The sequence below is a fragment of the Chelonus insularis genome, unplaced genomic scaffold, assembly GCF_013357705.1.
Source record: "Chelonus insularis isolate UGA/USDA-ARS -01 unplaced genomic scaffold, ASM1335770v1 contig_280_pilon, whole genome shotgun sequence".
NCBI classification, from domain to species: Eukaryota; Metazoa; Arthropoda; class Insecta; order Hymenoptera; family Braconidae; genus Chelonus; species Chelonus insularis.
The window spans coordinates 260,051-278,879 of record NW_023276465.1 but is presented as its reverse complement, the minus strand read 5'-3'; the positions used below and the strand labels follow the sequence as shown (position 1 = coordinate 278,879).

At 34.0% G+C, this 18,829-nt stretch overlaps 1 protein-coding gene across 1 annotated transcript; it reads left to right on the top strand.

Moving 5' to 3' along the window:
* Positions 1–4,169: 4,169 nt before the first annotated feature.
* On the top strand, positions 4,170–6,373 carry LOC118065254 (interaptin-like). Its single transcript, XM_035080424.1, has 3 exons — positions 4,170–5,424; positions 5,608–5,789; positions 5,984–6,373. Exons 1-3 carry the CDS (start codon positions 4,170–4,172, stop codon positions 6,371–6,373), a joined length of 1,827 nt encoding a protein of 608 aa, XP_034936315.1.
* Positions 6,374–18,829: the final 12,456 nt, after the last annotated feature.

Genomic DNA, 18,829 nt, shown 5'->3' with positions numbered 1-18,829 from the left:
TATTTCAGCTTCTCAGCGCGCCCAATACAAGCCCAAAAGTTTATTCCAGGCCTAAAACGCGCCCAATTCAAGCCCAAAAATAGTTTCTAGGCCTAAAACGCGCCCAATTCAAGCCCAAAAATATTTTACAGGCCTAAAACGCGCCCAATTCAAGCCCAAAAATATTTGCAGGCCTAAAACGCGCCCAATACAAGCCCAAAAATTTATTCCAGGCCTAAAAACGCGCCCAATTCAAGCCCAAAAATATTTTGCAGGCCTAAAACGCGCCCAATTCAAGCCCAAAAATATTTTCGAGGCCTAAAACGCGCCCAATTCAAGCCCAAAAATATTTTCGAGGCCTAAACGCGCCCAATTCAAGCCCAAAAATTTATTCTAGGCCTAAAACGCGCCCATTCAAGCCCAAAAATATTTTCTAGGCCTAAAACGCGCCCCAATTCAAGCCCAAAAATATTTTACAGGCCTAAAACGCGCCCAATTGAAGCCCAAAAATTTATTCCAGGCCTAAAACGCGCCCATTCAAGCCAAAAATTTATTCCAGGCCTAAAACACGCCTAATTCAAGCCCAAAAATATTTTCGAATTTAGATGTTATTGAAGAATATAAATGCACGCGAATATTTTATAAATTATTAAAAGATTTTCATTTTTGCAATTGAATAATCAGCATTGGTGCGGTCTACACGTTTGTATAAAAATTATTGGGTAAGAATCTACTGTTATACATATATAAATACTTGCATTTGAAATACAAATCGTTTTTATTAAATTAACCTTTATACAATGAATTTACAGTTGAAAAAATGTGTTGTTCTCATTTTCTTCATTACAATTATTCTGTTGCATAGGAAAATCATAATTTGGGTGAGGAAAGTATGGATTATTGTAATTATAATTTTTATTGTAGTAATGATCGTGATTGTAATGCTGAATGTATTCAGAAGATTGTTGATGGTACCAAATAAGGATGAGCTGCAAGATGAGGTCCTACTGGTGGTGTGGTAGTCAGATTCTGAGATGATTGATTCGTTAATGGAGCTTTCGTAGTTGTTGATGATGGTGGTGTTGAATTTTTTGTTTTTTTGCTGCTGATAATGACGGTGATGCTGAACTATCTACTGATATATCTGATGCTAATGATGAACTAGCAGTTGGGTTAGGTATTTCTTCTGATGAGTTTGATAATTTTTTGGCAACTGAAAATATTAATTGTATAATAAGAGTAAGTATTAATATAATGTTATAATATTGAATTATCTCATTGATGCAGATACTTGACAATATTTTGTTTTACCTTTTTTCTTTTTGGTCTTGGACTGTTCGAATCATTGCTTATTTCTTCTTTGTCGGAATTTTCTTTTTCTTCTGATGCTTTTTTACTGCGTAAATATTGAATTCTATGATTAACTGTTTTATTATAATATTTTGTGTCAATCACTATGTTGAAACGATTTTTCATATAACCTGTATAGTATAAATAAAATCGTACATTTCTATAATTCTTTATGGAAAAATTTTTGTTCTATTATTAACAATAAGGTAGATTACCGATCACTGGCGGTGCGAATTTAGGAAATGTGATCAGTCAGTGGGCAGCAGAACCGCGCGCGCGCGAAGGCGCGTCGCCGCCAGGCAGCCAGCTGTCACTGAAAAGCCGAAGAAAGGCAGTAGGAGGGGCGCAGGCACACCAGGAGGCGATTCTAGAAGCGCGCGTCTTCAGAAAAAGTAGTTTGGAGAGAATGCAAGCTGTAAGGTAGAAAAAGGGGAGTGAGTCGAGGTGATGAAAACCGAGGTCTGCAAGCAAAAAGTATTAACGAAACGCGTACCTTTCGGAGGAGGCGGGTGGGCGCAGGATAGTGTGTTACTAGGCGTGGAGAAATAAGCGGCAGGCGGTCACAGCGACAGAGTCCAGGAAGGCGAACGAAAAAGGAAAACAAGAAGGAGGAGAACGACGGGACTGCATGCAGAAAGGAATAGGCGGGAGGAAGACTGTAAGAGAACGACGAGCAGGACGGAATACCGAGAGGAGTAGAGGAGAGGCCGGATGAAGAGATGGAGGACTGGAAAAACGAGTGTGACGTAGGGCCATGCAAGCACGGGGACTAGACGAGGGGAGAGATGGAAAAAGCCTGACGGTAGAAACACAGTGGTGAGCGGGTTGAGACGAAAAAAGGTGATTGGAGCGAAAAAACGAGTTGTAAACAGGTAATAAACAGAGTGGGGTAACAAATTAATAACACTTCAGAACGCACCTACCATAACGTTGACATTAACCAGAACAATCATGTTTATCATTCACCGTTTAAACTCTCACTTCTTGCCTTATGCATATCTTTTATTAATATAATATGCATGAATTAAACTACATCCTAATCTCATTCGAAAGTTTTATATCATTTATATGAAAGAACCATGTAATCCACAATAAAATATGAATTATATTCGTTACATCATATTTTTAATAATTAAGAAGATTATTAACTGTTAAAAAATATTGTTGTGCTGTAGCAAAGCTATGTTAAATAGTTAGATATAATTTTATGACTGTCACAAAATATTTTTTCACGGTTAAGAAGCCTCTTTTATTATTACAAATCTCTTCTATCAGTGTGTACACTTACTTTTGGATCTCCATTCTCTGCAGACGCAATTTTTGCAATTTTCACAAGAATCCAAAGTATCCATATTCGTTTTTTCTGAAGGTTCACTTGTTATGTTGACAAACTCTGAATAAGTTCATTAGCATCTGAGGTGTTTTTATTTTGCGTCACAACTTTGCGCTTTTTTTGCCTGCTGAATTTTCCTACGTTCAGCCATGATTTGTATCTTCAGTTCTTTCTTCTGAATTTTTCCTTTTTGATTAACGATAAGACTTTCAAGATAATCTTTGTTTTCTACAAAATATAATAAAATATTTCATTCCTATTTGATAATAGAAAATGTATTATTAATAAACGTAGTTTTCGACATACACTATATTTTAATAATTTCAATTATAATTTTCGTTCTTAAAATTCAAATATTCACTGAACTATTTCACTTCAACTGTATGTACTTCACTCAATGCTAGCATCAAACTGAATTAACGAACAAAAAATCTATGCTGTCCAGAGTAGCAGAAATAAAAGAAAATACTTATTTTTTAAGGAAGGGATGGTGGATTTGTCTGAAAAGAAATGATGGAAAATCCAAAAACCGCCATAAACGTACTTAGGGAATAACAGCATATGTTTTGTATTTACAGAGAAGATTAAAAAATATATTGTTTGTCGTACGTATTAAAAAGTATCATTACAACTGAAAAGTATATAAAGTGGATGTACATGCTACGATTGTATATTTCACACCTACGAACGAACAGTAGACTTGCTCAAACCACGTTTACAATTTCCGTAAACACGTGATTTAAGATAGTCTAATTGTCTTTCCCAGATCTGAATATTATTTTTCGTTATACCTGTGCAAAAAATTCAATCATTCTTAAATGAAAAAAATGAAGTTTTCGCGCGGGCCTGATGAAAATATTATTCTCTTACCAATTACGCAAAGATATAAGTACGTGTTATGATTTATAATACAACTTATATTTTATTTAAATAAATCTTTCATGCGAATATAGTACAATAGACGTAATGTTTAATTTTTTTATACTTACTGCTGATTTGGAGGATTTTTGCATCATACAAAGTTGTTGATCCACCATCTATCCAAGGTAGTTCACCCTTCCATCCTACTTTAATAAATTGCGGTTCTAAAACTTTGGAAATATCACTAATATTCACAACAGAAACTTCACTACTTTCTACCCCAAAATACTAACACCCATGATGATTTCTTTTGTTTCATGATCGTTGTAGTTTACGTTATAAGAAAATATAGAAATAGCGGATACACGTCATAATTGTTGGTGACAAACTTTTCGACAGATAATATAAAGATTTGGGTTCATTGAGGAACTGTATACAATAAAATACCGTAAAGGTTCGTCAACGTTCGGTATAGTTCGAGAGCAATAAAAATTCAGGTAAAAACTTATTATTTTCATGTATCACTATTAATGGTTACCAACAAAAGACTCAGTGAACGGAAATATTTCAAATATTACAGTATACTGGATATTTCAATTAATACAGTAAATAGTTTCGAGTGAAAACAATTTAATAACGGATTGCAATGTTTACATTGTGCAAATTAAACCGTGGAAATAAAGAATCTGAAGAAACGAACCTGGAAAATCAAAGCGATAATATGGAGGTTAGTGCATCAGGTAGTGCATATAGAGCTGAAGATAATAGTGAGGAAAATATCTCTGATTATGATGAGGAGGAGTTGGAACCACAACGCCAGATCGTAGAGGTAGACAATATGAGTTCAGAAGATGAAGAATTAGAGCAAATAAACCAGGAAAATCAAAGCGATAATATGGAAGTTAGTCAATCAGGTAGTGCATCTGGAGCTGAAGGTAATAGTGACGAAAATATCTCTGATTACGATGAAGAGGAGTTGGAACCACAACGCCAGATCGTAGAGGTAGACAATATGAGTTCAGAAGATGAAGAATTAGAGCAAATAAACCAGGAAAATCAAAGCGATAATATGGAGGTTAGTCAATCAGGTAGTGCATCTGGAGCTGAAGGTAATAGTGACGAAAATATCTCTGATTACGATGAAGAGGAGTTGGAACCACAACGTCAGATCGTAGAGGTAGACAATATGAGTTCAGAAGATGAAGAATTAGAGCAAATAAACCAGGAAAATCAAAGCGATAATATGGAGGTTAGTCAATCAGGTAGTGCATCTGGAGCTGAAGGTAATAGTGACGAAAATATCTCTGATTACGATGAAGAGGAGTTGGAACCACAACACCAGATCGTAGAGGTAGACAATATGAGTTCAGAAGATGAAGAATTAGAGCAAATAAACCAGGAAAATCAAAGCGATAATATGGAGGTTAGTCAATCAGGTAGTGCATCTGGAGCTGAAGGTAATAGTGACGAAAATATCTCTGATTATGATGAAGAGGAGTTGGAACCACAACGCCAGATCGTAGAGGTAGACAATATGAGTTCAGAAGATGAAGAATTAGAGCAAATAAACCAGGAAAATCAAAGCGATAATATGGAGGTTAGTCCATCAGGTAGTGTATATGAAGCAAATACTTCTTATTATGATGAGAAGTTGGAACTACAACACCAGGTAGTTGAGGGAGAGGATGGAGAATTGGACTATAGTACTCAGAGAAATCTGAATGATCATATTGAATGTAACGAATTTCGTCGAAATGAGGAAAGTCACAGTCAAGCTTTTGATGAAACAGATCACAGAGCAAACTCTGAAAACAATGAACGTCCTGTTGATGCATCAACTGATGAAGAATTAGATGATGATCCTCCTCTATATGAGAATGCTCCTATCACACTATCCGAAAGTATGTTGAGCATTTTTATGTACTCTATAAAACACAATTTAAGTGGTTGTGCTCTGTCTGATTTGTTGTCAGTAATAAGTGCACACATACCACCGAATTCTCATCATAAAAAAACTATCTATTTTTTCACAAAATATTTTAACAATGACAATATTACGATGAAAAAACACTATTATTGCCCAGATTGTACAAACCGTTTGACTTCAGAGAACGCGGTTTGTGAATGTATCGCTAATGTAAATGACAGGCACGAACCGTTATATTTTATTGAACTTTCGATCATTGATCAATTACAAGCCTTACTCCTTCGTGAAGGATTTCTTGACGATTTATCACATCCCCAACATCGTCAAAAAGAAAAGATGGTAATATAGAAGATATCTACGATGGTTTGCTATATAAAGAGCACATGAAAGAAAATAATCCTGATTCTGAGGAATTTACAATTTCATTTATGTGGTATACTGACGGTGTACCAATATTTAAATCCGCAAAATACAGTGTTTGGCCATTTTACCTAATTATTAATGAACTGCCATATCAAAAAAGAATTTCAAAGGAAAATATGATTTTAGCAGGCCTATGGTTTGGTTCTTCTGATCCTTTAGTAAATTACTTCTTATATCCATTATATAATCAACTAGCCCAATTAAGAACTGGAATTCATGTAGAAGTTCCTAAATCTAATCGATTTAAAACTATTAAAGCATTAATTCTTTGTGGAACTTGTGATGCAATCGCAAGATCTGATTTTTTGAATCACATTCGATTCAATGGAGATTATGGCTGTACAAGATGCTTTTCCAAAGGATATACAATTAGAGAGGAAGGTGTATTTGGAAATACTCACATCTATCCATTTGAAGGGGAATTTCTTAATCGAGATCTTGTATCTTATGAAACTTTTTCAATGATGGCAAGTACAAAAAAAAACCTGTCGTTGGTGTAATGGTCCATCCATTTTGAGTAAAATAATGCCAAATTTTATTCGAGGCACAGCAATAGATGTCATGCACTGTGTTTTTCTAGGTGTAGTGAAGTATCTGACAAAATTATTGTTAGATGTTTCTTATCGCTACAAACCTTGGAGTTTATACCATGTGCAAAATATCATAGATGAACGTCTGAAGCAGATAAAACCTCCAAATTTCATTAAACGAAAGCCTAGATCGTGGGTAAAACATTCCAGTTATTTTAAAGCTAGTGAATGGCGATCTTTTTTTTTCTTCTATTCATTACCGCTCTTTGAAGATTTAATGGAAGAAAATTATTACAATCATTATTGTGAATTCGTCTATGGTATATATATATTAAATCAAAAATCAATAAGTAATGAATCTCTCAACATGAGCAGGCAACTTTTAACATCATTGTTGCAAAATTTCAATCTCTATATGATTCACAATTTGCAACTTTCAACCTTCACACCCTCCAACATTTACCCGACGTCGTTCAAGATCTAGGCCCACTATGGGTAACGTCTTGTTTTCCTTTCGAAGATTTATTAGGTAAGATCAAAAATTTCGTTCATGGAACGCGATATATTGGACTACAAATATGTACAAAAATTATTAATTACTTATCAGTTGAAACAAAATTAAAGAAGTTACCAAGAGAAAGTCATGTAGCAAAATTGTGTAATAAACTGAGAACAGTAGGTAAACGCACGTGTATAGAACGGCGAATCGGCAACAATACTTACGTACTTGGGAGAATGTGGTTATTAGAAGAAACTGCAGAAAGCCGAAACCTTCGATCGATACTTACAAACGTTCATCAAAATATAAACTCTACTTGTAAGATATTTAAATTTTACCGTTTGAAAATTAATAATCAATATGTTTACTCCAAATTATATAATAGGAAAACATCATTTATTTCTTACTGTGTTAAGATTCATAGCAATGCACATTCAAAAGTAGGTTTTATTAAGTATTTTGTAAAGGTATGTCATTGTAGAGTAAGTAAATGTGAATTAAACTGTGCTCAAGCTAAATTTTATGCATGTTTTAATGAAGCAGTTGTAGACACGTCGTTTCATTTCAAAACTTCACTTCATGTGATGCAACCAAATATAAATGGACATGATTCAAGCTACAATGTTACAAATAAGACAATACCGTATTTATATAAATTGTAGCGGTAAATTCTTCAGATATATTTGTTAATATCAATTCAATTGTAACCGTTTGTTTTGTTATAAACATTAACAGTAATATTTATATCGGAGAACCGAATAATATTAATGAATATTGTGAATAAAAGTATAATGCTTAAGAAAAAATTAATATCCAATAAAGAATTATGAAATTACAAGATTTTGATTCTTGTTCATTTACTTCTTATCATATTACCAACAAACACTTTTGAAAAAAATGTACAATCGATTATTGTTGTATAAAGGTTAATTTAATAAAAAGGATTTGTATTTAAAATGTAAGTATTTATATATGTATAACAGTAGATTCTTACCCAATAATTTTTATAACAAACGTGTAGACGCACCAATGCTGATTATTTAATTGCAAAAATGAAAATCTTTTAATAATTTATAAAATATTCGCGTGCATTTATATTCTTCAATAAAATCTAAATTTCGAAAATATTTTTGGGCTTGAATTAGGCGTGTTTTAGGCCTGGAATAAATTTTTGGGCTTGAATTGGGCGCGTTTTAGGCCTGGAATAAATTTTTGGGCTTGAATTGGGCGCGTTTTAGGCCTGTAAAATATTTTTGGGCTTGAATTGGGCGCGTTTTAGGCCTAGAAAATATTTTTGGGCTTGAATTGGGCGCGTTTTAGGCCTAGAATAAATTTTTGGGCTTGAATTGGGCGCGTTTTAGGCCTCGTAAATATTTTTGGGCTTGAATTGGGCGCGTTTTAGGCCTCGAAAATATTTTTGGGCTTGAATTGGGCGCGTTTTAGGCCTGCAAAATATTTTTGGGCTTGAATTGGGGCGTGCTTTAGGCCTGCAAAATATTTTTGGGCTTGAATTGGGCGTGCTTTAGGCCTGGAAAATGTTTTTGGGCTTCAATTGGGCTCCTTAAAAATTTAGGCCTGTATTGGGCTTGTTTTGGGGCGCTGAAAATTTCTCTAAGTCAAGATTGGACTTCAATTGGGCCTGTATTGGGCTTATTTTTCATTTTGGGCGTGGTTTTGGGCTCGTTTTGGGCCTATTTATTTTTACTCGGGTCACAAACGTTTTAAAGTAAAAATAATCAACAAAATAAAAAGATTTCAAAATGTTTAGTGATCCACACATTATTTAATTTAAAATGATTATCCAAACGTTTCTAATTAATACAAAATTATTTTTGTTCTCCTAAAATATTCAAAATCTTTGAATGCAAGTGCATAATATTCAACACAGTACTTTTGGAATGAGTGCAACGTCGTAAGTAAATAGACAAGTTCACCCAAGCGTGGACGGCTTAGTAATCGCGATGGCACACCTGTGGAGCAAATTTACGAAATGTTTACGAGCGTCTGAGGGGCGTTCTCCCTACTTGTTTCCTCTCTCACTCTTTTACACCCTTCCAGGACCAGAATGCCGCGTCATTCGGTATTATTACATCGTCGGTATCACCATTTCATGAAGGTGCTGGCATCGGGGATTCTCTGGCAAAACCCACGCTGGTTCTATCTTCCTAGCAGTTTCTTTAGGCAATGTGGTGTAGATGCGACCACCCTTTTACGCTTAGTAAACTCCTTCCTTCCTTTATTATCTCTTTCTACTTCCTCACGACGTCCATACTCTCTTCTAGCCCACCATTTTCACCTCCCTTGAGTTATTAATGTGCCCAATTACATCTTAAAAGCTGTGCTCCATTAATTTTCACAGCTGCTGCAACTTAATTGGGAACCTAGGCTTATAATAAACTCATTCTCACCCCCTTCTACAGTTGATATCAACATTCAAGATTTCTTTTACTTGATTATCGAAAAAAATTTTTGATGAAAACTGTCAAGTATTTTTGCTGGTGATGTTTTTTTTGATGCAATTCAATTATGTCAGATTTATTTCATGTGAGTTTAGAACAAGATTTGATGAATAAAATAAAAAAGGAAGTGCATGATTGATATCATGTAAATTTAAACACTTTAGAAAAAAGTGGATTGAAAACCAATCTCACCTTTAAAAAATAAACAACGATACATGATTCAATAGTTAATCTTGATTAAGTAGGCAGTAATGAATTTTTTTAAAATGATGTAAATAAAACAAAAACACAACAATGCTATCTTGAACTTTTCTTATCTGTATTAGACTAATGTGAATCAAGAATTGAAGCAATAAATTAAAGTGAACAGAGATGTTAAAATAATAAAAATTTTCCGTAATATTATCCTCAAGTTAACACAGTATATACATTTTCTAGGATCATACCACCCAAGTAGAGCTCGTTAGTGCAGCTATTTTACCACCCAGAAACTGGAAAAAGGATATTCTTCGGCTTCATTATCGAAAATAAAAGCTTTTGCGCGTGGCCAGGCTGAGATCGTTCCATCGGCAGTGATAGAGTTGATACAATGACTTCTTTTGATAATTATTTTCAAAACAAGTATCCTCGATGGTAAGAACGAGGTATCTTTTCTTTATCCTTTCATTTTTTCATGAGTACCCATAGGGTGGGTAGGTGAAGCCATCCGAGATACTGGGAGCAAAAGCGTGAAACGATCGAGTTAACCGAAGCGTCTCCTTAGCAAACCGGCTTTATACGTATATTGAGGTCTCGTACGGGCCAACTTTTATGATCTTTCAAGCAGTAGACACCATCAAGTCTTTTACAAACAATGTCAGTGTCATCTGAGCTTCTTGACTTGAACAAATCTTACACTTGGTTGAGTTGAAAGAGTCTTTTAGTCTGGAGTTGTTGAAACCTGAACGTAATCGAGTAGCATAGGCTTTCAGTCACGTGTCATTGCTTACTACAGTCGATTGAAAGTAAAATACATGTGGTAGAGAATGGAAAAAACGAACAGACTCTGATGGCGATTCTAGAAATATAGAGAAAGCGAAAAAGGGTGTAAGAATGGAGAGCAATGATCCGTGAACCTCCCGCAAGACGTAATGACGCGGCTCTTTTCATAGATTGCATCGCAGGAAAAGCGCTGTGGCTGACCCGAAGGTCCTCGTCCTCATTCCCCTTTCTCTCCATTCTTTTCTGCACCCCCTGTGCTAGGAATCGATACGATGGTTCCCGGAATCCGGGTTGGATTTAGCTGGTAAAATATTACAGAAAAATAATCCCAAGTCTCTTATTACTTTAGATACTGCATTTTCTTTCTATACATCAATCGTGCTTTTTTTCGTGCCATGGATTTCATAGATTAGAGAATCACTATTTGTAGCACATCTCTCTAATTACAATCGATTTGGTTGGAGATCGAAATAGTCGGAATACGAGATAGAAGTAGAGAAGAAAAATGAACATAATGAAGGAAGGATTTTGTTCTTAGCTTGAGGCAAGACATTTGTAAACGTACTTTACAATCTACAGACTCGGAGTATTTCACCAAATGTCTTTAGGGCCATAAGATGGTTTTTTTTATTGCCAGTGGAGCTTATAAAGATGGTTTTTTTAATAAGACTGATAGAATCAAAAACGCTCTTTGTAGACTTAAAATGCAGGACATGATCTGGTAGCAATAAAATACTTTAATGAAACAATACAAACAAAGTGAAAAGAAGATTCTATAAGAATACAAAGAATGAATAACTTAAAACTTGCGAAAAAAGTTTCAAAATGGTTTTGATTTGATTCTATGGGATTTAAGATGGCTCTTGAAAGTCTCTTGATGTATTTAAAAATATAAAAAATAACTTATTTATTTATTTTAAATACAAATTCATTCTGAAGATGAGAAAATACTTTTCGGATTTTTTTCCTCACAACTTTTGACTTTGCGTTGACAAAGACAGCAAAAAAGAAACACAAGTAATGAAGCACTGAAATGTCCAAAACGGAGGAAAAAAAGCAATTATAAAACTATTGGACGTTCAAGTAAAAAGATACGAGACAATTGATAAGAAAAAGTGATCGTTTTTCAATGCAGGAAAAATACTTTCTACTCCCTCAATTTATTTTCCCCGCCAATTTCGAATAGAAAATAACTGGGGGAAAATGATTGGATGGTGTATATATTCATCGAAGAGAAAGAGATAAATAAATGATCGGAGGATAAAACTCAGTGACGACAAACCTTTTGGGTGCGCCAACGGCCGATCGTAATTTTATTGCAGAAACCGTCTCGCTTGTGTTCAACTCTGATTGATGGACGCGCCCGCGTGTCTGTCGACACGGTTTATCCGCCAGTCGATCCTCGTTCCCTCGATACAAATACGTACTATGGGTATAGAATAGAATGGCATAAAGCACACAGGGTAGATTAGCTCCAATAAATGTGAGATAACAGCTAAAAAAATACAAATAACAACTTGGAAAATTCCAAATATACGTGCGATTTCTCTTATGTACACTCCAACACCCCTGAAGAATTCTCATGCATGTGCAAACGCGTGTCTGCACGTGGCGAGGACTTTCCACTTGGAATAAAGCATGATGGAAATCGATAACAATTATTATTAGATACACATCATTACTTTATTAAATAAAATATTAATGAGATGTCTTTTTATGTGTGATAAACATAAAACTGATAAAAAATCAGCAAAAGAGTAAATATTTTTTATTGTGAAAAATATTTAATTTATGAAGTAATTTATGTATTATCTATAAATTATAATGAAAATTTTACATACTCAAGAAATAGTTGAAATCACAGCGATGTTCAGAAAAACAGAATAAAAATAAGTCCATAAAAGGGTGTATAAAGCGAGATGCAACAAAAAAAACTACAATAATTAGTAACAAAAAAAAGTTCACAGGTGCAAAGTCAAAGCTCTGAAGCTTTCTACGCATATTTTCGAAGCTTGCAGCATTCTGCTCTATTTTGCCCGGTAGTTCGTCATCGTGTTGGACTAAAAAAGAGGGCCAGAGAGAAAGAGGTATTGTCGAGAGAATGAGAATGAAGAGAGAAAGATAGAGACAGGAGAAGAGGGTTGGAGGCAGCGTGTTTGCAGATCCTCTATCGGGCGCTTCAGTCCCCGATCCCCGTTCCCAAACTTCGTTCCCCGAAGCTTGTGATGGTTTGGGGGTAGCGGCAGGCAGCGCAAGGCAGATAAGAGAATTGCACTGTCAAGCCGGAATGATATATTTGACCAACATTTCCATATAACCCCGACAGAGGCACCCGCGTGCATCACGAGTTCTCTTATACTCCCTTATACTTTCCTTGCTTTTCTTCCCTTTTATTTTCGTATTTTTTTTCTTTAAGTATAGAAAAGCTTTTTCGTCCCTTTTTTGTTAGTTAAATTTTTTATTTTCTTGACGACAGTATTATTATGTTCTAGACCAGTGAACTTATAATATTGACAAGTTTATATGCTGCAGACATATTCTTATTATGAAGAACTCATATTTTTTGGACTCACAACTTTCTTTGATTTTGTTCTTCAATATATTATAGAACTTTTGTAAAAAAAAAGTAAATAAAATTGCCACCATTTTTATCATCTGTCTTCTAGCAAAGTTGATACTTGTGTATAGAGAAAGAAATGTGGTAGAGTAGAGCAAGAGAAGGTACGACAGAATGTCAAGATTTATAGAAACATTGTCTCGCGGTTCTATTTGAAGAGCACGCGACTTTTCTGGTATGCTATTGTTGCCATTGTTAAAGCAAAACATAAGACAGAGCTTTTGTAGAAATGGTCTTAGTGATATATAAATAACTACTGACTTATCTTGATAATTAAATAAATAATTACCAAGAGGTTCCGAGTTGTAACCCTTAGGGAATACATTCTTATTCTTATCAATTTTCTTTTTTTCAACGAACGAAATTAAATTTACGAAATAAATTCTGCAGGCTATAAAATTTCAGACAGCGCAATCATAAACTAATGAATGAATCGATAACTCTACTGAAATAATGAAAAAATTAAAAATTATTTGAATGTGAATTTCATCAAAGCCTAAGAAGATATCTGTCGTAGTTAATTAAACAAGTTCGAGAAAATGAGAAGAGAAGAGCTCGTTTGGTGGAGAGAAGAGATTTGATATGAAGTAGGAAGAATAGAATAAAACGATGACAGCAGAGAGAAGTCTCACCGGTGGGCTTTTAAAGGAAGACAGAGAAGGTTGAGAGATGTACAGCGATATTATCTCTTTCGTATAACGTGCCATGGACCGCCCGTTGAGCACTGCGTGTGTTAATTTGAATCGAGAGAGATTACGCGGCGACTCCCTGTCGCGAAGAACCATTTTGTATCAAAATGTCGATAAAAGAAATCTTGGATTCAACCTCTCTTGCCATTTCTCGTCACCTCTTTTTATCATACTATCCCGTCATCATATCTCCGCTTCACATCCGGAATTTGTTTATATTTACGTCGACCATGATTTATCGGACGATTTCCACGAGATGGAACTAAAAAATCGCTAAGTTATGGTGTAAGGATGATTTAGTGATGTCCGTGCGCGTGCAAAAGATCCTCCGAATCGGTCCTCAGCTTTTATACCATCTTCTCTTGACTCTTAACTTTCTTCTCGGCGACGTTATACAACACAAGAAAAATCGAGATGCATCGAGCTCGCTGTAATTCTGCTCTTGTGCCGGTTCTCGTCCGCACCCCATAAATATCTTTGAATCATCGGCAATCCATGTATTCAGCTCGTACAACCGAAACCATAAAGCATATTCGTATACCATGATGATAATCCTGAGTCGTTAAGGTTACTTTGTCGATGCTTGTTCGGTCAATTCCTCGCTAGATCTATCTTTAAAGGTATAACGATCTGGCTTATCTTTATGATCTAAATTTCCTGATGCAACATTTTGATGCAAAAAAGACTTTTGTACCTTTTGATATTATTCAAAATTAAACATTTGATTAATTATTATCTTATTTCGTTATCTATTATGATCAATAAAATTGTAAACGTCTGCTTGTGCATCCATCTCATAAAAATTTTTGAATCAATTACGATATATTTAAAAAAAAATTCCAACTCAATTGAATAACTCAAATTAAAAGGTAAAGAGTCTTGCGGACTAGCCGCATTGTTTATCGTTCTTTGCATAAACAATTTAGAAAAATAAAAAGAAAAATAGCTTACAAATTGATTTTTTGTGAAATTAATTTTTATCAGCCGTTTACACTGATGGAAGAATTTATTTGCTGGGACTAAATGAATTCATTAAAATTATTTTTCAGCATTTATTTGATACAAATAAAGATTTATTTGTAGCTAATAAATCTTCTTTGCTCAGCTGTCTAATATTATTATATTTATAAAACCATTAAAAATTTACACGAAATTAAATGGTTATCATGTAATTGCTTGTCGAGCTATTGTTTAAAAGAAAAAATTAATTTTAATCATTACGAAACCGTTATTTTTTATTTAAGAATTTTCAATAAATAAAAGTTATTTCATAACATAACCTAACATTTGATTATGCTTTACCGTCATTCTACCTTACCATCGAGCCCAATCATAGTATTTAGATGAGAAATAAATATTTGTTAGCAGCTAAGAAATCATTCATTGAGCCAAATAAATCTACTCTAATAAATAATTTCTTAACTGTTAACAAATGTTCATTCGATTTTTCTTTCAAATAACATATTTATTAGCTGCTAATAAATTATGTTAGATACAAAGAAATACTTCTATCAGTGTACAATTACAAATTATTAATGAACATAATCATTAATAAACCACTATATATCTATTAGTTTGATAAAATAATAGATGAGTTGAGCTTTTAGAATATGATAATATGAGTGATAAAATTCAAAAATATTTAATAACATTGTCAAGATAGAATAGTACATTGGACCGTGAACACTGACAGTTACAGTGTTCAAATCAATTTTAACTCTTAAAACTTGCTTCAATATCTTATAAACATGAATTTTTGAATAAAATTAATAATTCATCAATTTTTACTGAAGGATGATCTGAAAATTTGAATGAATTTAAGAGAAATATAGATAATAAAAATTAATCAGGCTTTTTTTCTTAGTGCAAGTGTGAACGTTATGAGAAACTGGTGAATAAATTTATCAGAAAGTTTAGATACTCTCTAGATAATTAATTCGTCATAGAACAAGAGATTGTCAGATAACTAATGACTGATAGACATATCGATGTTCATTAATTATTATCTGATAGTCACCGGAAGAAACGACAATCCGGTCAAGTTTCTCTTACAATCAATGGTCGTGATATTGGCTAGCGAAAATGTTCATTCGTCGTTACAGCATCGGGCAATGAACACGGCGAAAACGTCAGTCATAATAGCACGGGCAATCAAATGTTCAGAGGAGCGTATCGTGCTATTTGTCTCTGCGGAAGACGAGCGGACGAGCTTCAGTGCATTTCAACTGACCAGTGAGTTGTTTCCAGTGTATAGTGAGAGGGAATGAGAAAGTAAAATAGATTGAGCGAGATACAGAATATAGTGTTCACCAATTGTTTGATGCACGGCCGATTAAACGATCATTGTACGATTTTGCGATATATTGGCCCTCACCAGCCGTGGTTGACCATGGAATATTGTTTCCACGCATCGTCGCAGCACTGTCGAAGCGCCATTTCCGCACGTGCTGGCGATCGTTTCCGCGACATGTCATCGCTTATATTTTGAATCAGTCATTGTTTTGCTGTTCTTTGCGGTTATCAAGTGCAGAAACCTATAAAATTGGCCGAATTTCACTCGGATTTTTTTTATCTTTTATAGTCTCTCTGAAAATATTTTATTTATCATATTTTTTATGTAGTGTGATGCTGAATAGCTTGATGAAGAGGACTTCTTTTTAAAATATGAAATTTATGTTTTGAAAATAAATAACGTGATTCGATTTTTAGAAAACTAACAAGTGTTTCTTGATATTAAATTTTTTAGAAATCGTTCTTATTCTCGAAATTATGTTGTTAAAAAAAAATTATAATATTTAAAAAATACGATATTGATCTGAAATGTTTAGAATTTTCTCAAAAAAAATATTCAAATGAATTAAAATCTATTCTACCTATACCATTGAAAATAACATGTCTGGCTTGCAGATGTTTAAAGGATTCAATTCATCCTTTTTTACATTATTTCTTGTGTTTCATATCTTTGAAAACATTTGAAGGGTTATAAAAATTCACTAAGCTTTGATTTATTACTTATGTGATTTTAAATAGTTATTTCAGCATAAACTTTTTATAATACAATGAAAATTTAGTTTATTTTTGTTTTTGAAATTTTTGTTACCTGATCTGTATAAAATGTAATAAATAATAATTTCTATTTATTTGTTATCTACGTATTTAATAGAATGCGGGGAATTGAAATTTTTCATTTAAACAAACGTGTGCATTTTTGGTTTTACTCACATGTTGTAACAATGACTAACGAGAGAAAAATTCGATATTAAACGAAAAAATGTAGATCATCTATTTATACAACAGAAAATTTTTCTTTACTATAATGAAAGGTGTGTCGATTCAAACAACCTGACTCAGACCTTTTGTTATGAACCCTTATTAAGTTTTTGTATGTTTATTCTTGTCTTGAAAAAGAATGTAACAAAGTATTACTAACAACAGAATACACCCCAACTTTCATTTCTCACAGGCACCTATTAGTGCAATGACGAGTAAACTATGACGTAGCATTTTTTTTCAGACTGGACTAAATTAGCAAGAAATTGGTAAAATAAGTAAAGCATAACCTCCACGTAAGACGAAAACAGTCGATCGATCGACGTAATAGAAAGCCACGATTTGAGTAGTCAACGGTCAGTTGGAAACGACCACTTCCGGTCAGTCTGTCTTGTTTCTTTAAGTCGACAGACGAGTGGGATTGTTTTTTCCTCGCATAAATCCTTCTTTGCAGACCATCAAGTCTTTATTTTTTGTTTCGTCTCTTTGTTAGCTATCTAACGTACTGCTATGGAATTACGACGTGGAAGTGATTGAAATCATAGGGCTTACCGAATTCTCCAAATATATTTTTCTTTATTTCAGAAGTTGATAGTTGTTTTACTCACCTGAAACAAACAGAAAAGAATTCAATTAATTCATTATTCACTCGGAAGAAATATTTTTAATAAGTTTATATGCATTATTTATTGCCGTAAGTGATATTCAAGATTCGTTAGTGTAAAAATAGTCAGATATTTGCTGGAATTCAAACGCCTCCGGTGGTGTGTACGAAACCTCAGACTTATGTCGTGTGCCTTTCCCGTGTTTTGTTGCAAATTTATCGCACCCCGCGAGAAATATGAAAACTGGTTTGCCAAGCAAGTAACCCTGGAGGCCGGCCACCAGTGAGATGAGATCTCAAGCTCAGGATAAAGAACATGTTTGCTTTAGCTATCACTTTCCAACAGTGTATAAAACAAATTAATTAATAATTCATAGTTGTACTTTAATCCGGTTAAGAATTCTTTCGAACATGTACCATGTCATTATTTCGGATTTCTCACATGTTCATTTACATTGACTAAAATGAATAATTCGTCTAAAACTAATCAAATTTCTATGAATATTTATTTATCTACAAATAGTTTTTAACTATAATGCCGAAAAATTTAACGTATCTTGATTCGAATTAAATGCATAGTTAAGAAAAATGTATAAAATTCAACATCCTTAGTCATTCATTAGGAAATAATCGGTTCAATAACACGACTTTGAATGACATCGATGAGAAAATACGATATGAGTCGAAAGATGAACGACTTGGCGGCTTACATTATGCGTAGCCTCGTTCATTTTATCGACAATCAAGATCATGAGTAACGATGTTTATTCTGCGAATTAAGGTTTTTTTTTTATTATAATTTTTATAAACGCCCAATATTTTTATTCCGAGATTGAAATCATTTTAATTCTTAAAAAATAAAAACTCATCCGAAACTTTCTTATGAAGGAAAATTGATTCTTGCAATTAATCATTTTTGAAAAGATAATTGTTTAAAATGATTAGAGAAAAAATAGGAAGTGAGAAAGCAAAATGTGGTACTTTCTTGGGGCTATTATTACCGCAATTGTGTCGGAAAAAAAACTAGAGAAAGTGAGGCACAAGAATACTGGGCGAGTAAAAAGATAGAAGGGGAAGCAAAGAACCCCCTACTTACGTAATTTTAAATTAAACTGTGACTTTTTTAAATTAACGTTTTTGCAGCTCGCGCTCACACCTTTCCCTTCCCTTAATTTTACTCTCTATGGTGGTAGCTAGATGTTAGGTAGGAAACTTGCGATATTACAACGGGGGTGGTGGGTGTACAAGAGAGAGAGAGAGAGAAAAAGAGAGGAGTCGGGAGAGAGCTTTTTCGCCGGCGCGCGTAA

Excerpts from the sequence above, each read along its gene's own strand:
- LOC118065254 (XM_035080424.1), top strand. The coding sequence starts at position 4,170 with ATGTTTACATTGTGCAAATTAAACCGTGGAAATAAAGAATCTGAAGAA. Across the intron at positions 5,425-5,607 it reads TCCTATCACACTATCCGAAA|ATTGTACAAACCGTTTGACT; the intron begins GTATGTTGAGCA and ends ATTATTGCCCAG. Across the intron at positions 5,790-5,983 it reads ATCGTCAAAAAGAAAAGATG|GAAAATATGATTTTAGCAGG; the intron begins GTAATATAGAAG and ends AGAATTTCAAAG.